The following is a 23026-nucleotide window of genomic DNA, read 5'->3' as shown; positions in this document are numbered from 1 at the left end:
CACCTTAAATATTTCTTTTTTTTCTTAAAGATTTTATTTATTTATTTGATATAGAGAGAGACACCGAGAGAGGGAACACAAACAGGGGGAGTGGGAGAGGGAGAATCAGGCTTCCCGCGGAGCAGGGAGCCTGATGCGGGGCTTGATCCCAGGACCCTGGGATCATGACCAGAGCTGAAGGCAGATGCTTAAAAACTGAGCCACCTGGCGCCCCTCACCTTAAATATTTCAGTATGAGACTCCTAACAAAAAAAGACATTCTTCTATATAATATTCTTTTGATGCTTAAGAAAATTAACAATAATTATATAATATCATCTAATACCCAGTCCATATTCAAATCCCCATTGTACAAAGATAATTTTCTTAGTGGTTCTTTAGATTATTTTAAACCAGAATCCATTGTAGTCTCATACATTTCATCTGGTATTTTTGTTTCTTCAGTTTATTTAAATCTAGTTCAGATATCCTACTTCTTGTTTTCATAACCTTGAATTTTTGAAGAGTCTAGGTTAGACGTCTTATAAATTTATGTCCTAAATTCCTTCTTTTAAAGTCAGGTTTATGGAGATATAATTTATGCAGTATAAATTTCATCTTTTTCAGTGTATAGTTCTATGATTTCTGACAAATGCATTTAGTCTTGTAACCACCACCACAATCAAGTTATAGAATACTTCTAACTCTCCCAAAGGTTCCATTCTAGCAACCATGGCTCTATTTTCTGTCCCTACAGTTTTGCCTTTTGGGGAAGGTCATATAAGTATAATCATACAGAATGTAGCATTTTCAATCTGACTTTTTTCACTTGGTGTAATGTGGTTGAGATTTATCCATTGTGGTGGATATGTTTATCCATTCAGCAGTGGAAAAATGAGTTGTGTGCATCTCATATTCATATTATAAATAAAGCTGCTATAAATATTTCCATATAGGCTTTTGTGTAAACATACGTTTTTATTTCTCTTTGGTAAACACCTAGGACGGAGATTGCTGGATCATATGGTAACTATGGGTTTAATTTTATAAGAAATTGGCAGCATGTTTTCCAAACTGGCTACCATTTTGCATTTCCATCATCAGTATATGAGAGTTTTAGTTGTTCGCTATCCTTGCCAACACTTGCTATATTGATCTTTTAAATTTTAGCCATTCTAGTAGGTGTGTGAGGATATCTCATTATGAGTTTAATTTAAATTAGTTTAAGGATTTTGAGGTCTATGATTCGGGGATAGGAAGGGATAGTTTCTGGACTACGTGCCATTAGAAAGACCCTACCCCACCAAAACATTAAAGTCATTCCTCTATTGTCTTTTTTGTTTCCTCCTTTCAAGCTTTCTCTTTTTTTGCTGAGATTATAAACCCAGCCCCAATGCCTGTCTCAGTCTTGTCAGAAGGGTGCTAGAATTTTTCCAACCCTGAAAATTTTTACTTGCTTGTATGTATTAGAGTTTCTTTACTAAAGGAAGAGACTGAATTAAAGGTAGGAATTCTTTGGTATTTCTTGAAAATTATTATTGATGGTAGCATAATACACAAGGGGAAGCTTTCTCTTTCTCTGTCTTTCATACATACACATTCCCATATACCTCATGTAGTCTAAAAACTGATGGCTTCCCAGAAAATGTGTTGCAGGTTCATATTTTATTTGATTTTTAAAAACAATTTTTTAAAGTTTTTATTTATTTATTTTAGTAATCTCTACACCCAACATAGGGTGTAGGGCTTGAACTCATGACCCTGAGATCAAGAGTTGTGTGCTCCCCTGACTGAGCCAGCCAGGCATCCCCATATTTTATTTTAGAAACTATTATTCCCCCATTAACCCATTCTTCAAAATTTCTATTCAGAGTAATCATTATCTAACTTGATCTTAGCAAATATTTCCTATAATGTGCCTGAAAAGGATTGTTAATTTTCTTCATAGACTATTCTCTAGAACCACATCTCTAAGAAGAGACTATGAAGCAAATTTTAATATTGTTGAGGTGTTGTCTGGAATAGAAAGGCATAGTTAGAAATGAGACATTTCTGGAGTGAAGGGAGGCTGGTTGTTAATGAAAGTAGATGAAACAGCATGAAATAGGCAATACTATTTAAACTAGGTCTTAGGGTTAATTTCCCTTAGAATTAGAGTTTTTTTTTGAAATAACAAATTTATTGTAATTCTCTGGTCACTTTCCACTGGCTATGTGCTCCATATATCTTTTTGGTGAAGATCCTAATACACTTTGTGGCCCTAAGACTTCTAAAGTAAATTTTCTTCTTCCTCTTCTTCTTTTTTATTTATAAGAATATGTAGAGTGTTGGTGATTGGGGGAACTATTTATCCTTTTAAAATTGACATGGAAAATGACTATATTAATTTTAGAAATAGAGTTCCTCTAGATCCACAGCACTTGAAAATGGCATCTATCACTATCTGCATTTGTTATCTGTCAGTAAGCCAGGAGTGAACACCTTTGATTTGTAGTCCAATAAAGATTCAAATTACTTGGGGCTCCTGGGTGGCTCAGTTGGTTGGGTGTCTGCCTTTGGCTCAGGTCATGATCCTGGATTCCCGGGATCAAGCCCTGCATAGGGCTCCTGGCTCTGCAGAGAGTCTGCTTCTCCCTCTACCCCTCACCCTGCTCATGCTCTCTCTCTCTTTCTCTCAAATAAATAAATAAAAGCTTTAAAAAAAGATTCAAATTACTCAACCTAGACCTAATTCATTACTGTTTCAGGATGTTACTTTTTACAAACATGGAAGAACATTGAGGAAATATATTGATCTGAAAGGGAAAAACATTGGCAAAACAATAGGAACTGGAAAGAAGCCCTGACTCTCCAACACACAGAAACATACTGAGACACACATACACACACACTCTTCCAAAATAAGATTGAAATTAATATATAAGGCAGTGGGGAAAGGAAAAGAAGTCACAAAGGACAGTATGCTTCTTATAACAGTGGTTCTCAAGCTCTGGGGATCAGTTCCCTTGGAGGGGACAAAAGACCCTGACATCCATATTTTACTCATTCCCATTTTTCAGATGGGGGTAGGAGAGAGGATTCAATAACAAGTGTTACTGACCAACCAAATTAAAGAAGATGTTTATGTTTGCTTTAACAATTAGGTTAAAGACAATATAATTTTTAATCCCTGTACTTGGATCTTAACATGTAGTTAGTAGAAAATAATGGACCCTAAACTGGGCTGATGCATTTGTATCATTATATACTGTAAGCATAACTGGACAAAAATACACAACAAACTAAATTTAAAATGATTAAACAAATGTGTAATTAAAAAGCAAGTGGAACAAAATTGAAAAAGCAAAGCTTTTCAATTTTTTGTTATCTCTCAGAAGCAAAGCTTCTGGAGATAACAAAGGTGATATATTGATAAAGTGTTCTTCCACAAAGTCGAGGGAATTTATACAATTTATGAGGTTAAAGAGAACTGATTCCCAAATCATTTCTTCCATTGTTTTCACACGTGGGTATGACTCTAACTTTCTATTTTTAGAGAGGAAAAATAACTTAAAGTACTTTTGCCCCTTTCTATACCCAACGAGTATTATCAACTCTCTGAGGAGTAACAAAGAACAATGTCTCATCACTTGGCTAAGGAGGCAACATAAGGCAAAAAGTCCCCTGATCCAGGGATTAATAAAGCCAGCGTATCAGAGGATCAGAGGAGAGGTGGGTTTTACCCCTGCATCTCCACTCCTGCCACCCTTCCTCTGTCCCCTACCTGTGCCAGGAGGCATTACACATGTAACTTGAAAGGTTTTTTTATTTTTTTTTTAAAGATTTTATTTATTCACTTGAGAGAGAGAGAGAACGAGTTGGGGGAAGGACAGAGGGAGAAGCAGACTCCCCACTGAGCAGGGAGCCTGAAGATGCGGGGCTCCATCCCAGGCCTCCAAGATCATGGCCTGAGCCACAGGCAGATGCTTAACTGACTGAGCCACCCAGACACCCCTTGAAAAAGTTTTTTTAATCCCTTCAGTTTGTGGATCCTGGTTATGAATGGGAGATAAACCCATTTTATATAGGGAACTGGTTAGGAAGGGGCAACCTGTGACAAGTAATCAGACCTGGGAGTGAAGCAAACAAAGCTAGAGCCCTGACATTCAGTTGATTATTGTACTGATGCCACAAACTGTCAACACATAGAATTGTGGCTTGCCATTTGTGAGTCACTAGAAGTAATTTTTTTAGTGGGGTGAGGGGCTGCAGGAGAGGGAGAGAGAAAGAGAATCCTAAGCATGCTCCACACCCAGCACAGAGACAGACATGGGGCTCAGTCTCACAACCGAGATCATGACCTGAGCCAAAATCAAGAGTTGGACTCTTTACCAACTGAGACACCCTTAAAAGGAATTTTAATTATCTGGCCTTTCTTTGTTTATTGTGAGCAAGTACGTATTTTAAAATTATCTAATAAGAAACCCAAATGCTTTAAACTTAGGAGGAAAAACACAAAATTTGACAGGGAGACACATGTAACTCAATTACTTTATCTAAAGTCCCTGTTCTAGCAGTTGAAAATGAGAAAAACATCAATTACAATGGAGGATATAGCTGGACACAGAACTGAGGGATTATAAATAGAAGAACATCTTTGTATTGTATTAATTTCATTTAAGTAGAAGAAAAGATAAATACATGAATCTTAAGCGAAAGAAAACTAAACCCCCAGCTTTGCCTCAATTATCCCATTAAATTTACAAAAAAGTGGGAGAACAATGAATTCTCTGTTAAGTCCGATTGTCTCCTTTCTTGACCTTGAATTAATCTTTGCAGTGGTATGGATAATTGATTGTTTTGCTTTCTCCTGATAAACTACATTAAGTCTTGGTTTCCACAGGGCTGTGTTTGCTGGCTGAGTATATTTCCTATCCCCACCACAACAAATTATTACAAATGTAGTATTTAAAACAGCACTTATTTACTATTTCATAGTTACATATATCAGAAGTCCTGGCAAGGGGTCAATTGGATTCTCTGCTCAGGTTCTCACGAGGCTGGAATCAAGGTGTCTGTGGGCCAGTGCTCCCTTCTGCAGCTCGCGATCTTCTTCAGAGCTTATGCATTTGTTGGTGTAATTTAGAACTCTATAGGACTGAGGACTGGCCTTCTTGCTGCCCATCCACCAGGGCTACTTGGTCACCAGCCACATAATTCTCTCCACAACATAGGAGTTTGGTTCTTCAAGGCCAACAGTGAAGCACCTGCTGTTGCTTTGAATCTCTCGGACTTCTTTACTGATTTCTAGACCTTCTTTTAAAGAGCTCACCTGATAACATCATGTCTACCCAAGATAATCTCTCTTTAAAATGCAACTGATTAGCGAGTATAGGTGCTAGTGTTTCGGGAGTAAGCTTAATTTGGGAGTAGGGATTAATTCTGATGTAGGCAACAGTCAACCAATACAGAAACACTGCCACTGTGGACTGCAGGAGCTGCTGAGACGGAAGGGAATGGTGCACTGTGACAGAGCAACTAGGGAAGAGCTCTTGTGACAGGTGATATCTGGGCTGAGACCCAGAAGAGTAGCATCAATCAATCATGAGATGAGCTGAGGGAAGAACAGTGCAGGCAGCAGCTGAACTTTTTTTTTTTTTTTTAATAAGCTCTATGTCCGTTGAGGGACTTCGATTCATGACCCTGAGATCAAGAGTTGCATGCTCTAGCCATTAAGCCAGCCAGGCGCCCCAGCACCAGCTGAACTTTTATACTGTGTCTGAAACAAACTGTGCAAGAGTACAGATTGTCCTCCTGAAGGGAGGTCTCTAAAAGCTTGATTTCTTTGGCTTTGAGTATTTCAAAAGTGATTTGTGTATTATTTGGTTTTGAGTATTTCAAAACCACAATCCAATCAGGAATTGAATTTATTGAACACTTGGGGTGCTGCATGCTTTTTCCACACATAAGACAATGTCTTCTGCTCCTGGAGTGTTCTACTAAGCCATCTGTTGCACCTACTGCAATCAGTGGGATCAACGGCATTTTATTTGTGTTCTACTTCTATCACTGGTGCTATAGAATGTTTTAGCTGTTTTAACAACTATCATTACCCAACTGCAAGCATACTTAAGTGTCTTCTTACAGATAAATGTGAATTTCAAAGTGAGTATATTCTATGTCAGCAAAGAAGAAAGAAGAGGTTTTTCTTTAAACTGTCTTTCAACATTTTAAATTTATATACCGGCTTTCAGTGTGAATCTATGTCATAACACAAGTCAACCCCAGGTTTGAATTTTATTCAAATATGAAAATATTTTATATTATAGAACCCCTATTTCACCACAATTAGCTATACATTGAAAAAAATCATTTGAATAAACAAGTCATTATTTTGGTGTTCTTCATTTCCTCCCTATCCATCATCCCCTCTTCTCTACCTCATTCATAAATTATGAAATCCTGAAAACTCCATGTAAGAAATAATTCTGAATCCTACCCCTACTTCATTCTCCCTGCAATGATTGCCTTATCATGCCATTAAGTTCTCTCCATTGACCCTTTGAACAATCTCAACTAGTCTTCCTGCTAAGAGCCTCTTCCTTCTCTAGTTCATCTTTTATACAGTTACCAGATTACGTTTCTAAAAACTGAACAAAGTCACTGTCCTCCTGAAGGTTACAAAAGTCAAAATAAACATGTGATAATGAGGTATAAAGAAAATAAAAACAGGATAAGAGGAAAGAATAAAGGAGGGAGTAATTAAAATTTTAATGATAAAAATGACATATAACACTATATAAGTTCAGGGTATATGCATCAGGAAGGAGTAATTTCAGGTAGGATGGTGACCTTTGATTATAACAAGTGTTAATGACCTTCAGCCAAAGGCCAGCAGGAACACACCCATAGTCAAACCAAGTTGGGTTTATTGACTTGTCACAAGGACACAGATAGCACACCAAGAGGAACTGTGGAGAGTCTCAGTAGAAAAGGTGTTGTAAAAGACTTATTAAAGGATTGGGCTTGTGTTAGGTGATTCTAGGAAAGTTCAAGACTTTGCTCTGGATTGGGTGCTGTCAGGAAGCAGGTAATTCTATGATTGAATATTTTAATAATTGTTTTCTAGAAGGTAGGAAGAACAGAGCAAGGCTACGTTATAATTGGTTAAGAAACAGAAGTCATTTATATTAGCCAGAATGCTTGGTCATTTTTGTGGTTTGGGGAATGTTCTTGTATTTGCTTTGTTCAGACATGATTATAGAAGGGTCTTATTTTTGGTTGGTCTATTATGGTTACAGAGTAGCCATGACTGATGTCGATGTTTTGTGAGATTACTGATGCTCAGCAGAACACTCAGACCTAGCTGAGAATGCCAGTAACACCAAGGCCTAGCTAATAGTTCCAGGCCAGCTCCTGGTTGTTCAGGACCTGCTTTTCTTTTTCTAACTAACAAAACCATGAAGTGCTATAATTGTCTCTAAATTGCTATTTATAACTTTTACTTATAACTCTTGTTTCCTGAATATTTAGAATATTTATCAGGGTTATTATTTAGAGGTATTAGTTCTAAAACTCATCATAGCTCTGGTGACCACAATGGTAGCTTACTTAATCATTCCTAAAATACACAAGATCCTCTGCTACATGCTGTGGTCAAGAGAAAATCAGCCACCTCTTTATGGCTGAACAGCTCTGGAATTGGAAGAACTAGTGCTGTAAATTTCAGAAACCACTTCAAAAGTCTGCCACTTGACTCACGTTCTGAAAGCAAGAAGTTAAGAGTTAGATTATAGGTGTAATTCTGATAGGTCTGCATGGTGCCAAGCTGTGTAGTAATCACATGGGGAGCTTGTTAAAATCAGGTAGAGATTCTAGGGCCCCAACTCTAGAGTCTGATTCAGCCTAAGTTTTTGACATTTATCCATGTTTTAAAATTTTCTTTCTTTTTAATTGCTGAGTAGTATTCCATCGAATGAGCTTATTTATCCATTCTCTATTGATGGACATTTGGGGTGTTTACAGGTTTTGGTGATGGTGAATAAAGCTGCTATGAATATTTTTGTGCAAGTCTTTTTGTAGATATATTCTTTTCTATTTCTTAGGTAGATATCTGTAAGTGGAATTCCTAAGTATTAGTGTATGTTTAATATGAAACTAATGGGTCCACAATTTTGACATGAAGCAATAAGATTTAGAACACCTCCTACATTTGCTCAAAGTGCAGCTTGGTAGAGATGGCAAAAGACCCGTTATAAGGCCTCCGGCAACCCCTGTCACTACTAACCTCTTCACCTCAGCATCGAGCTCTGGAGCCCTAGAAGATTCCTATACAGTCCCAGAGGGATGAAAGCTATGTGTATAGTATCTGTAGAAAATGTAGTTTGGGCAATGCATTTGATAGTAATAAATATGTAAAACCCTTTGACAAATCTTTGCCTCTAGGTTTCTTGGAATTCCACCTCACTGTGATCAAGCTCAGAAATAGAGATCCCTGAATGCTGGCAGGCCTAAAATAAAAGTCATTCTTGACAAAGAGGCCATTATTAGCAAAAGTTTGATGGTATGTTTGGGCAAAGGCAGGGTGAGGCTGGCCACAGGAGTGGGAAAGTCACACAGGCTCAAACAATGGGTCTCTAAGCTGAAGGGCCTTGAATCTTGAAATACTGCTTCCTCAGTTCTCTCAAGTTATTCTTAGCAGCTTTTTAAAATACTTCCACTTTCCTTCCACTCTTTAGCAGGTAACCAGGCTCCACTTAAAGTAAAATACAGACCCGGTGAAAGGAACTTTTTCACTTTCATATTTTTCAATCTGCGTCCATTCTTTATCTCTTTCCCTTATCCCTCTTACTCAATGAAGACGGCATCTCTCCTAAGGTACTCTGCCATTCCACCATCTCAGGGGCCTTGTTGTATTATCTTTTTTCATTTCCTCACCTCCTCGTTTATACTGACGCGCGTATTCCCATCATTTAAGCCTCTTTCAATTTGTCTCTCAAGACAGGTACCGCTCTAATCATTGACCTATTTCTTTGGTCTCATGAGAGTCAAACCTTCTAAATGGTTGTCTGCAAAGCCTATTTCCTCTTTCTCATCTGGGTCACCAAGGTCCGCCTAGAACCGTTTATCATATAGTAGGCACTGCACAATCATTTTTAAGGTGTACGATGGATGGATAGGTGGAACTCGGAGAGTGCAGAGGCTCATCTATAGCTTGCAGCCTGGAATGCTGGATGACTCAATCGGTTGAGAAACTGTTTATCTTTTTGGCGTGCATAGGTAACCTGATACATGCTTTCACTTTTGAAATAAAGTTATGAAGTCAGCAGTCGGCCACAAGCAACAAGTATAAGAATAAGTGGAATACACAGCGGTGCGGCACCACTCATTAGCCCCTCACGTGAGAACACAGGGCCACACATCTGGTACTGCACCGGAGAAGCAGCAGGGGACCCAAGTCGGCCTTCCGGCGGAACCCTGTTTACGGCTCCTCGGTGGCCTCGGTCTCCGAGCCTGGGGGTGGGGGTGAGGGGAAGAGCGCAGCGGCTCGCGGCCAATGGCAGTTCTTGAACTTACACCTACAGACGTCAGCGCGGCTGTGCAAACGGATGTCACACAGCTGGCTCGGAAGCGTCTCCTCCCGTCCCAGAAAAGAGGCGTGGACCCAGCGGCCTCCGGAAACCTTGGGCGAGGGAGGGAGGGGCGCGCGCCGCTCCCCGCGAGCCCTGCGCGCTCACCGGCCCGCGTCTTCCCAGCAGTCCCTGCCTAGCGGCCGTCCCCGGTGAGCAGCCGGGCGCCCGCGCCCCCGCCTCAAGCGCGCCGCCGCAGCCAGCTCCGCCCCCTCCCCGAGCGGGCCGCGCGCTCCTGCGGCTCCGAGCTGTGTCGCGGGCGCGCGCGCCGCCGGCGGAGCCGCAGTTAAAATGGTCCGAGCGGGACCCCGCGTTCCCCCCGCCGCCGCACTGACTGACTGAGCCGGCGGGGCAGGCTTGGACTGGTCGCGTAGCCGGCAGGCTCGCTCCCTCCGTCGCGTCCCCAAAGCTCGCGCCCATCGTTCTCCCGGCTTCCCGGGGCAAAGCATGTAGCCCTCGTCGGGCGCCCGGGCGGCCCGCAGCTGACGCCCACCCCCCACCGTCGCGTGTGTGCCCGTGTGTGCGTGTGTGTGCGCAGGGCGGGCGACCCCGCCGCGGGCCCGAAGCCGAGGCAGCGAGCGGCCTATCCCGCTGCCGGAGCTCGCTTCTCCGGGCCTCCCTACTTCCCCGTCCCGGTCCCCCTCCTCGGGGCCTTCTATATGGGCCACCTTCTCTCGAAGGAGCCGCGTAACCGCCCGAGCCAGAAGAGGCCTCGCTGTTGCAGCTGGTGCCGCCGCCGCCGCCCTCTCCTCAGGCTGCCCCGCCGGACCCCGGCCAAGGCGCCCCCCCAGCCGGCGGCGCCCCGGAGCCGGGACTGCTTCTTCCGCGGGCCCTGCATGCTCTGCTTCATCGTGCACAGCCCCGGCGCGCCCGCCCCCGCCGGCCCAGAGGAGGAGCCGCCGCTCTCGCCGCCGCCGCGGGACGGGGCCTACGCCGCGGCCGCCTCCTCGCAGCACCTGGCGCGGCGCTACGCGGCCCTGGCTGCCGAGGACTGTGCTGCCGCCGCCCGCCGCTTCCTGCTATCCTCGGCCGCCGCCGCCGCAGCTGCCGCTGCCTCGGCCTCGTCGCCCGCCTCCTGCTGCAAAGAGCTGGGGCTGGCTGCGGCCGCCGCCTGGGACCAGCAGGGCCGGAGCCTCTTCTTGGCCAGCGTGGGGCCCGTGCGCTTCCTGGGGCCGCCCGCTGCCGTGCAACTCTTCCGGGGGCCGCCGCCGCCCGCCGAGCCCCCTACGCCCCCAGAAATGGTGTGTAAGCGGAAGGGGGCCGGGGTCCCCGCCTGCACCCCCTGTAAGCAGCCCCGCTGCGGCGGCGGGGGATGCGGCGGCGGCGGCGGCGGCGGCGGCGGAGGGCCTGCAGGGGGAGGCGCCTCGCCGCCGCGGCCCCCCGACGCCGGCTGCTGCCAGAGCTCCGAGCAGCCACCGCAGCCGCTCTGCCCCCCGCCCTCCTCTCCCACTTCCGAAGGTGCCCCCACAGAGGCCGGCGGGGACGCGGTCCGAGCGGGGGGCACCGCCCCCTCGCCCGCCCAGCAGCAGCATGAATGCGGCGACACGGACTGTCAGGAGCCCCCCGAAAATCCCTGCGACTGTCACAGGGATCCACCCCCTGAAACCCCAGACATCAACCAGTTGCCGCCATCCATCCTGCTCAAGGTGGGTCTGGGCGAGTGGCGCACGGATGCGTGCTTTCCCCCAACCCCGGCCCCCACCTCGGAGGTTTTCTCTCTCCTCCCCCTAAGCGCGGAGGAGGGGGTTCCCTCATAGCCAGAGAAGTCCGAAGGGGAGAAGCCAATGGGGAAGATGCTTATGGCCTGTTTTTTTGAAGTAGAAAAACTTGGGAGTTTGGTCAATGTCTTTTAATAGCTTGGGTTTGTCACCACAATTCAGGATTCATCTGTTACTAGATTCCCAGTGGTTTAGAAACTATTCGTAGATTTTCTGGGAAATATTTTTATCAATTGAGCAATTTACATTTACTGCTAAAGATTTTGTATATTAGTGTTTGTAAATTTACATTTACTGCTAAAGATTTTGTATATTAGTATTAGTAGTATTAGTACTATCAAACAGTACTTACCGGTTTGATAGCTGCTAGTTGATGTCAGTAACTGTGACCTTTAATTGAACATTTATTATGATCCGGCACTGTGCCTGAGCTTTATATACATAATATCTCAATCACCCAGTTAACGCTGTGAGATAGGTATTAATAACCCCACTTTATACAAGAAGACACTGATATTTCAATGCTGTGTGCCTACAGTAGTAACTCAGGCAGAAGTGGTCTGTGCTCTGTGGAGTTTAGAATCTAGTGAGGCTTGAAGAGGTTGAATGACTTGTCCAAGGTCACACACACAAAGGGGTGATTTGGGGAATTTAGGCCTGCTGGAGTTGAAAACCGTTTGGTTTATGTTATGCTTTGTTGCCTTTCTACATTTTAATTCTTACATACAGTTTGTCAGAAGGTAGAGACAAATGTATTTTTTGGGGGGAATATGGGTGAGGAGGAGACGAGGGTGTCCTATGGGAGCTTTGTCTCACTTTCAACTAAGTAAAATTTGCAATTTTGTTAATGCTAGTGAGAAATTTAAATAAGTGACAAAGTTAGTGTTATTATTACTAGCAAGTTATTTTTTCCTCATGCCCCCCCCCTTCCTGGAACTTAATAAATATAAACCTTCTTTTTCAGTGTAGGAGATATTTAATATCAGTCAAAAATAACCTAGATAAGAATTTGGCTACTTTTATTGTTACTGATGGAACTGTTATCAGTTACAATTGTTACTCTCACAAATACACTTTTTTGATTAGAGTTTTTGCACATTTATAATCCTGTGTGTTTAGATCTGTTTTACTGTGATATCAATGTTCTTGTAAATAATATAGCAAAAGAATGGGAAAGCACAACTTTTCCTTGAGTCAAAGTGTAATGATTTAACTCTTATCGAGGTGTACTTTCTGGAGGAGTAATTTCCTCCTCTGTGTTCAGGGTGTGCTTTTTAGGCCAGAGGGAACTTTCTTGAGTCCTCTATCTCAGCAAATGACAAATATCAACAAATATTTGGTATAGAAGTTTGATTGCTGTTTTGTTATTTGGCAAGTACGACTGTGTAAAAACCAAAACAAAACCCAGGTTCTTTCTCCTTTCCACCCAAATCATCATATCAGGAGGTAGAGAACATTTTAGTGCCAAACAAACAAACAAACAAACAAAAAAACCCAAAAAAACCCATGATCTCCTAATAAAGAAAATTTCAATAGAATAAATTTTGCTAGCATAGATTATCTGCTAAAAATGTTTTTCAAATTTTGCTGTGGACTGTTGAAAACTTGGTCTGAAGGACATTTGAGGATTTTACTCATCAGATTTGCTCTGTTGTGTTGGAGTATTTATTTATTTATTTAAAAGGGAAGTATTCTTTTTTTTAAAAAGATTTTATTTATTTATTTGACAGAAAGCGAGAGAGGGAACACAAGCAGGGGGAGTGGGAGAGGGAGAAGCAGGCTTCCCACAGAGCAGGGACCCAATGCGGGGCTCGATCCTGGGACCCTGGGATCATGACCTGAGCCAAAGGCAGACACTTAATGACGGAGCCACTCAGGCACCCCTTGCTGGAGTATTTAGACACGTTAGGTAGATTTCCTTGTATTAGAAACTTGAATAAAGATTGTGTCTTATAGTCATGGTGGTATTCAGCATGAAATGAGTTAGACTATTGGAATGAATAGAAATTGAGGTTTTTCAGTGTTTACCAATCCATTCCAACTTTTAGGAATAGGGCTTTTGATGGTAGAGGCTCTGTCAACATAGATTTTATTCATTTTTCTATCCCCTCCCCTAAGTGCAGTGGCTAGTATTTAGTAGCTCTGAGTAAATATTTATGAACAGATGAATGGCTAGGTGCTTAGGGAGTCCGGGCTGATATTCTGGGTGAATATGCCATGCCACTAAGAGAAGCCTCTTAGAAATGTTTATATCCTGCCTGAAATGTTTTTTGAGCCACAATAAAAGCCACATGATGGTGAATGGGTTCTGGCTCAATTTTTGGTGAGAATCGGAGGTGTTTGGCTTGTAGAAGAGAAGACTGGGAGCTATGATGATGTTTTTATTTTTAAATTTTATTTATTTTTAAAGGATTTTATTAGAGAGAGAGAGGGGATGAGCAGGGGGAGGGGCAGAGGAAGTGGGAGAAGCAGTCTTCCCACTGAGCAGGGAGCCCAATGCGGGACTCCATCCCAGGACCCTGAGATCATGACCTAAGCCAAAGGCAGATGTTTAACTGACTGTGCCACCCAGGCACCCTATGAGGATGTTTTTTTTTTAAAGATTTTATTTATTTATTTGAGACAGAGAGAATGAGAGAGACAGAGAGCACATGGGGGGGGAGGGTCAGAGGGAGAAGCAGGCTCCCTGCCGAGCAGGGAGCCCGATGCGGGACTCGATCCCGGGACTCCAGGATCATGACCTGAGCCGAAGGCAGTCGCTTAACCAACTGCGCCATCCAGGAGCCCAGAGGATGTTTTTTATAGTACAAGAAGAATTGTTGCATAGAGAGGTAAAAATCCATCATCTCTATTGGAAAAATTCTTAGAAAGCATGCCCTTTGTCCCTAATAATGGGTCAGTAGCCTTTATGACTGTATTGCTGTATCTTTTGTACCAGAAGTTACTGTAGTTGTAAAAAGGGGGGAGGGTGTGGAGGAGGGAGAATTTGGAAGAGAAATGTAAGGAAATGGGATTTAAAGGTTGTTTTTAAGGAAAACTACCAACTTTTTCCAGGTAACTTTTTTTCCCAGGCAAAAAGCAAACAAAACAAAACAAAAACAAAACCCCAAAACAAAAACAAAAACAAAAATCCTACCTAAATTCTTTTTATGGCAGTTCATAGGGCAGATTTTTGGTTCAATATCAAAAAGATTTTCCTTTTAAATTTTATATTTATGTAACTTGCCTTAAAACATTAAAATAATGCAGGTAGGGCAAAAGTTTGCCTAGATTCACCCTTACCTTCTCATCTAGTTTCCTCTCCAGAGGTAACTAACCACTGTTAAAAGTTTAGATTATTCTTCTAGAACAGCTCTGTAGAGTACAGTGGCTTAAAGTAGTTAAAATTAAATTTAAAATTCGGTTTCTCAGTCACAATAGCCACATTTCAGAGATTAGTAGTCATGTGTGACTGGCTGCTACCATACTGGACTGTGCAGATCCAGAAAATTTCTCTCACTGTAGAAAGACCTGTGTAAACCTTCACAGCTTTTTTTCATAAATGGCACCAAAATGTACATGTTGTGAATTTTTTGTTAGTAGTATGGTTTGGAAGTCCTTTCTTATTAGTAAGTAGTGTATATGGTTTCCTTCATTCTTTTTTTTTTTTGGTAAAGTTTATTTATTTAAGTAATCTCTACACCCAGCCTGGGGCTTGAACTCACAACCCTGAGATCAACAGCTGCGTGCTCTACTGACTTAGCCAGCCAGGTGCCCCTTCCTTCATTCTTTTTAACTGCTGCATAGTATTCCATAGTTTTATACCATACTGTATTTTTCTGTTATTGAATGGTTCAAACTTACTGCTACTACCAACAATGCTAATAGATGTTTTCTGTGCACATATAGTCATTTTTTTAGTGTAGATTTCAAGAAAGTGGAATTTTAGGGTTGAAGAATGTGTACATTTGGAAATTTAGAAAATCCATTCTAACAATAAGAACTGTGTAAAAACAATGAATTCTTTCTTGAAATAGTGAGCTTCACTGGAGATCATAATTTAACTTCAGAACAGGAAGAGACCTTTGAGATCTGGGTACTCCCCACTTCTTTTACATGAAAAAACAGGCCTGGAGAAGTGAATGGCTTACCCCAAGACATTTTAGATAGTGAAAGGCAGACCTTGGTCTAGAACCCCTCTCAATATTTGCAGGCCTAGATATCTTTTCAATATATTATGAAAGAGGGTCTCAGTAATCTTCTCTCAGAGATTTTATGAAAGAGATTTTCCTGAATTGGGGGTGGCAGGGAGGAGCTTACACCAGACAACTTCTAAACTATTATGAGTCAGAGGCTAATTTTATAATTGGGTCTGTAGGGTTGAAATGTGGTCTTTAAATATAAGAAATCTGAGAAGTAGGGAATGGCTCTTCAAAGGTCATCTATGGGAATAGCATTTTCTTAAGGACTCAAGCCTGTTATAGTTGATCTTTGTTTGATGGACTGCTTTGGATCAACTAAGGTAGCTTCAGTCTTTGGTACCTGTTGCCTTTATAACTTAAAGCAAACTGCCATGTGATATCACAATTAGATTTTTATATTGTGGAGCCACTATGCAACAATTTTACCAAATGATAGCAGTGGAATACTTTTCTTTAAGTGTTACTATTTGAGTAACTGGTATTTGAGATCTGTATTTAATATTTAGAGACTTTGTGTGCTTTATGTTGAGATATCTTGCTCTCTGTCAGCAGACCTCTTTCTTTCCAGAGGAAACGAGATGAGAGGTCCAGAATCTATCACCACAATTAGAAAACTGCTGCACCATGCGTGCACCCCTGATAATGTGTTAGTAGGTATTAAATCTTGATTTTTACAGCTTTATTGCCAACAGGTTCCTTTAGTTATCAAGAAAGAATTTTGTAGGAGAAGTGTACTTTGGGGGAAGGCTTATTTTCTTGATCTCTTTGTTTTTTTTATTTTTTATTTTTTTATTTTTTTTTTAAAAAGATTTATTTATTTATTTGAGAGAGAGAATGAGAGAGAGCACATGAGAGAGGGGAGGGTCAGAGGGAGAAGCAGACTCCCTGCCGAGCAGGGAGCCCGATGCGGGACTCGATCCAGAGACTCCAGGATAATGACCTGAGCCGAAGGCAGTCGCTTAACCAACTGAGCCACCCAGGCGCCCATCTTTGTTTTTTTAAAATATGAAAATAAGGTTGAAAGCAATGGAAATGGGAGTCAAAGAAAAAAGTAATACTGCTTTTTAAAGCTTTGAATGTAGATTACTAGTAGGTAAGAGGAACTAAGTTTTATGTAGCATTTCATGAATGCTTGACTTAAGGACTCCAGTACCAGATAACCTCTAGAAGGTATATCTCTGTAGTTCTAGGATGAGTTTACTCAGCTCTGAAATGGAATGTTGTTAGTTAGTCAGGTTCAGGGTTTTTCTTTGTTGAAGAATGCCAAGTAATCTTGATTAACTTAGGCCACAAAAGGTGAGATTTGTTTTTTTCTTGAGAGGTCTAAAAATTTTGGTACCTTGTAATGAGTAGCTGTCAAGGGGATAACCCTGAGCCTTTTTTTTTTTTTTTTTTTGGCCAGCTTTGGGATACCAACTTGTATAAATGATAGCAAATACGAAAAGATAAGTGAGGGCATATATGAAAGTATTTAATATTAGCATAATAGTTTCCTAAAAAGTTGCTTAATTTTGACTGAATATCATTTTATGTTTGTCAAGAGTCTTGCCCAAGTTTGGAGCCAAGTGGTGTGCTAAGAGAGTAGTGATGGGTGATTGGTTACCTACATATATATATATATTCCCTGGCTCTGTCCACTTGAGAGGGCCTTAGAGAAGCAATGCCCAATAACAATGTGTGCACTTAGCATCCAGATCTTAGCTTCTAAAAATCATTCTCTGCTGAAATGAATCAGTGTTGTTGGAGAAATGGCTGATTACAGAGCTCGTACCAGGAAAGTACAAGATAAGCCTAGAATATTTTGTCCTAGAGCATAAGGAAGTGCTAAAAGAATAATGGATATATGTCAGAAGGACACATCGTTTCATAGTATCTCCTCCCAAAATACTTAAAAAAAAAAGTTTTGTGCTTTGTTCAATTTTGTGACTGGCTTTAGAGTAAAACTTATTCTTGTGTAAATTTCAAAATACCTGACTCTACAGTAGAGTAGCACTCTGTATAATAGTTTGGATTTTATGTTTGCTGTGCCTTAAATTTTAATAATTAAATTGCAAGAAATTATTTTAAATTATAGATTAGGAAGTAGTTTTAGAGTCTGTGACTTCCCTGTGGCTGTGTGGTTAGAAAAGTACCAGAAATATGTTTTGTGCCTCTTTTTCTAAACGGTGCTTTATTCAAGACACTATTTAGTAAATGTTATTTTCAAGCTTTTGGTAGGTAATATAAGTAGAATATTTAAGAAGCAAGGTATGATATACATGGAAAAAAAATTGAAAAGGGCAGAAAAGTTGATCTTAGTTTTGCCTTGGTTGAAATAGTTAATTCTGAGAAGATTGCAAAGAGGGAATTTATATGAATCTTAAGGATATTATCTGCTTAATTATTTATTATAACGTGTGATGTTTGTGTATGTGCGTATATGTTTTCTCAAATAGGAATTTAAAGATTCTGGGAAGGAAAATGATAGAAAGACAGAGCTTATGGATGTTTTTAAAAAACAGCTATATTGATATTTAATTTACTCATTTTAAGTATACAGTTTTAGTTTTTTTTTTTTTTAAGATTTTATTTATTTGAGAGAGAGAGAGAGCGCATGAGCAGGGGGAGGGTCAGAGGGAGAAGCAGACTCCCTGTTGAGCGGGGAGCCCAACGTGGGGCTCAGTCCCAAGATGCTGGGTTCATGACTTGAGCCAAAGGCAGATGCTTAACCAGCTGAGCCACCTAGGCACCCCTACAGTTTGAGTTCTAATAAGTGTTTAGTGTTGTACGACCATCATTATAATACAGTTTTAGAACACCTCAAATAGTTTTCTCGTGCCTCTTTGAAGTCAATTTCTGCTCACACCCCTAGCCCCAGGCAACCACTGATTTGCTTTCTGCCTCTATAGTTTTGCCTTTTCTAGAAATTTCATATAAATGGCGTCATACAGTATGTAGTCAAGAATATTCTGGGTTTTTTTTTCTTTTAAGATTTTATTTATTTGACACAGAGAGCACAAGCAGGGGGAGCAGAGGAAGAGGAAGAAGCAGGCTCCCTGATGAGCAGGGAGCCTGACACAGGGCTTGATCCCAGGATCCTGGGATCATGACCTGAGCTGAAGGCAGACGCTTAACCAACTGAGCCACCCAGGTGCCCCAAGAATATTGTGTTTTATCTTGAAGACCTCTGTATCTCTCATGACACCTAGCATAGTCCCTGACACAACAGGACTCAATATAAAATAACCACAAATTTACTTCTTTTCAAGTATTATTTCTATAACTTGCATGCCATCTGCTTACTCATAAACTTTTACAATAATATTTGATAGCAGATAAGATCTCCTTAACAAAAATTAGATGGCCAAATGTAGGTATTGGCCTTGTTGATTTTCAAGTACTCCAAGGTTCTGTGGAATAAGTATGATCAAGTGTTAAACAACAATGCATTTTCTGGAAGTTTTTTCAGTCTGAATTCTCTTCTGAAATTTTACACTAATGCCTTGCTCAAAAATAGAATCTTTCAAGGCTCAGGAATATTTGGATGTTGCTGGTAGTGAGTATTTCAGATTATATCTGTAATATAATATGTACCTTTTCTGGTATTTCATATTTTAGTTGTGTTTTCCAGGTCTGCCTCTAAAGATAAAGAATATTACGTTTGTTTTCAACCCAGGTCCTGACTAGAAGTCACTGCTGTTTCCCGGTATCCATTCCCCTCATACTCTTTTTAGTAACGGAATTTACCATGTTCTAGCTTGGCACATGATCACCTAATTAGAGGCTGGTTTTCAGCCTTTCTTGTAGATAGGTGTAGCTCTGTGACTAAATATTAGGTAACAGAATATGAGTGGAAGTAATGTGTACAACTTTTTAGTCATACCATAAAAGCAGCTGCTTGCCCTTTGCTTCCTCTTCCCCTTTTCAGGGCTAGACCACCTGGATTATGAGAGTAAGCCATCCTCTACTCTGTAGCTGAAGGCAGTGATGGCAGAGCAACAAGGTACAAAATGATAGATCCTTGGATCTTCCACATCCGTAGAATACCTACACCTACTTAGTTTGAATTTCTGTCATGTTCAAGCTATTGCTAACAGGCCTGTGTTAAAGTAAGCAATTTCCTGGCTTGATGCAAGTGACATCCCAGTTTTTTTCAGTGTCCTTCTTCCCCTTTGTAGTTTTCTTTATTCAACAAAAATGTTGTACAGGTCAGTCCTTGACAGACCAACATTCTCTTTCTTCAATCTTTGAAATACTCTTTCTCTTGAATCTCTCAAATTATCCAAAGTTAATTTGGAAATGCCTTTGACTATATAATCTTAAAGCCAGTGAACACATCTCAAGTTGTAGTGTCTCTCACAGAAACCCAGGTACATGTGCACAAAAGTTGGTTAAATGAGTTAAGATAGTTTGGAGGAGTAGTAGTTACTTTCTCAGGAGTTAAGATTTGAGAGAGAGGGCATTTTAATGACAGAAAGAAAAGCAGGGATATTTAAATATTGTGTTAGGTATCTTTATGTGACAAATTATGCCAACACTTAGTTTAAAACCACATTTTATTATTTCATATTTTCTGTGGGGTAATAATCCCTTTGAGACTTGGTCCCATTTGATCCCAGGTCTCTTATGAGGCTGTATTCAAGGTGTTGCCTGGAGCTACTCAACTGGGGCTCAAGAATTCCTGTCGAGACTTCCTTGTGAAATTGTTGGCAGGCCTCAGGTCCTCATTGGCTGTTGGCTCTGTGCTTAAGTTCCTTGCCATGCCCTGTGGCTTCTCCATAGGGTTAATAGCAGCATGACAGCTCATCCTCCCAGAGCAACAGATCCAAGAACACCCAAAATTGGAAGCCATTTTTTTTTTTTTAACCTAATCCCAGAAGTAACATCCTATTAGTTTTGCCATACTCTGTTCATTAGAAGTGAGTCAGTCGTTAAATCCAGCTTGCACTCAAGGAGAGGATTATACAAGTGTAAATAAATATCAGGAGGTGAGTTCATTTGGGGCCATTGTGCAGGTTGCCTACCACAAACAATATGCAAAGATCTATTATATATGCATTGGAATATAAGCTTAATATTTTGCCTTTTTATTTTTATCCATCTTTTCTGGTACCAGTTTTATCTACCCTTCACCCACTTATTAGATTTCCTTTCATCTGGATAACTAAAACTCATAGAGATCCACCTAGATTTAGTCAGTTATCTGTAGATTATAACAATCATCTCACTTTAACAAAATAGAAAACTAATGTTCAAAGAAAGTACAATCCAAAGTCAGATCTATTTTAAACAAGGTGCTTCTTGGTTCCAGTGACCATGGTCTACATATCTTCTGTTTGTTAAGGGACAGATTACCCCTTTAAAACCACGGAGTTCTTTTTTTTTTTTTTTTTTTAAGAAAGCATATCATTATGTTTTAATCTAGTCTTTTTTTTATTCTTATGTTAATCCCCATACATTACATCATAAGTTTTAGATGTAGTGTTCCATGATTCATTGTTTGTGCATAACACCCAGTGCTCCATGCAGAACGTGCCCTCTTTAATACCCATCACCAGGCTAACCCATCCTCCCACCCCCCTCCCCTCTAGAACCCTCAGTTTGTTTTTCAGAGTCCATCGTCTCTCATGGTTCATCTCCCCCTCCTATTTCCCCCCCTTCATTCTTCCCCTCCTGCTACATTCTTCTTCTTCTTCTTCTTTTTTTTTTCTTTCTTAACATATATTGCATTATTTGTTTCAGAGGTACAGATCTGAGATTCAACAGTCTTGCACAATTCACAGCGCTTACCAGAGCACATACCCTCCCCAGTGTCCATCACCCAGTCACCCCATCCCTCCCACTCCACCCCCCACTCCAGCAACCCTCAGTTTGTTTCCTGCGATTAAGAATTCCTTATATCAGTGAGGTCATATGATACATGTCTTTCTCTGTTTGACTTATCTCACTCAACATAATATCCTCCAGTTCCATCCACGTCATTGCAAATGGCAAGATCTCATTCCTTTTGATGGCTGCATAATATTCCATTGTATATATATACCACATCTTTTTTTTTTTTTAAGATTTTATTTATTTATTTGACAGAGAGAGACAGCGAGAGAGGGAACACAAGCAGGGTGAGTGGGAGAGGGAGAAGCAGGCTTCCCGCCGAGCAGGGAGCCCTATGCGGGGCTCGATCCCAGGACCCTGGGATCACGACCTGAGCCGAAGGCAGACGCTTAACGACTGAGCCACCCAGGCGCCCCATACCACATCTTCTCTATCCATTCATCTGTCGATGGACATCTTGGCTCTTTCCACAGTTGGGCTATTGAAAACCATGGAGTTCTTTAATCTTAAACAAATGATCTACATTCCCTGAATCTTTACTTTTTCATCTTATAAAATGAGGAGGATGAGCATAAAAATAACCACAAAAGAGGGACTTCCAGCTATAGTTGCAGGAAGAGTTTGGTGAATCCTCTCCACAAAAATAAAGTAAAACTAGGCAAAATTGCCTACAACTATTTGGGCTTCGGAAATTGACCAAAGGCAGAAAAAAATTGAGAATCATTTATTCTTAGGAAAATTGCTAACGCTTTTAAGAACAGTTGATGTCTACAGCATTCTTGCTTTCCCCAATTCCTATGGCAAGAACCAGAGTTTGGGAAACCAGCAGCCTTGCTGCCAGAGGCTAAGTCAGTTTGTGGCAACAAGTTAAAACCTGTATTTGTCAACTTAAAGTGATAAACTTGACAGGAAACAAATAGTGAAAACCCACATATTTGCAAGTCTTAGGTTTTGATGCCAATTGGGATGGGTCAGGGGATTTAACAGGCAGACCTTGGAAATGAGAAAACCATAAAGGGATAAGCTCTCCACATGTCCCTTGTTTACTGTGAAACCGTGCACATATACAGGGGAGACCTGAAGTTTCTAGCAGAAGGCAAGGGTCAAGGCAGACTTGAGAAATGGCTAAGCCTTGAATGTGCTCTTCCCATCCCATGCACAGATTGAAGAGCAGGTTTGAGATGTGTGAGTATACCTTTGCCCAGATAACTAGCTGAAAACTAAGCTATGCAGACATAGGGTAACCTCTTTAGGAAGCCAGAGTAAAAAAATATGTAAGTATTAAAACCTGAGCAGAGACATCAATACTTCAGGGGACATAGATCCCATAGTTTAAGGCCAGGGAAATTATATGTCAAAAAAATTCCAGGGGTGGCTGGCTGGCTCAGGTGGTAGAGCGTATGACTTGATCTCAGGGTTGTGAGCCTACCTGGGGCTTGAGTTCATGACCCTGATATCAAGACCTCAGCTGAAATCAAGAGTCAGATGCTTAACTGATTGAGCCACCCGGGAGCCCCTAAAATGTCTAGGTTTTTTTTTTTTTTTTTTTTTTAAGATTTTATTTATTTATTTAAGAGAGAATATGAGCGAGAGGGAGAAGCAGATTCCCCATTGAGCAGGGAGCCTGACGTGGGGATCGATCCCAGGATTCCAAGATCATGTCCTGGGCCAAAGGCAGACACTTAACTGACTGAGCCACCCAGGTGTTTCTAAAATGTCTAGTTTTTAA

The 23026-nt window shown here is 41.2% G+C and overlaps 1 protein-coding gene across 1 annotated transcript in view; it reads left to right on the top strand.

Moving 5' to 3' along the window:
• The first annotated feature begins 10173 nt into the window (after positions 1–10173).
• FBXL17 (F-box and leucine rich repeat protein 17) overlaps positions 10174–23026 on the top strand; it is a 509105-nt gene continuing 496252 nt past the window's right edge. The window contains exon 1 of the mRNA XM_021701497.2: positions 10174–11233. Within this exon, the coding sequence (XP_021557172.1) occupies positions 10247–11233 (987 nt within the window). The 5' untranslated portion in view covers positions 10174–10246. The remainder of the gene's footprint in view (positions 11234–23026) is intronic.

The sequence above is a fragment of the Neomonachus schauinslandi genome, chromosome 7 (assembly GCF_002201575.2).
Source record: "Neomonachus schauinslandi chromosome 7, ASM220157v2, whole genome shotgun sequence".
Taxonomy (NCBI): domain Eukaryota; kingdom Metazoa; phylum Chordata; class Mammalia; order Carnivora; family Phocidae; genus Neomonachus; species Neomonachus schauinslandi.
Note: the sequence above shows the minus strand (reverse complement) of the source record. Positions and strands in the feature narration are given on the sequence as shown.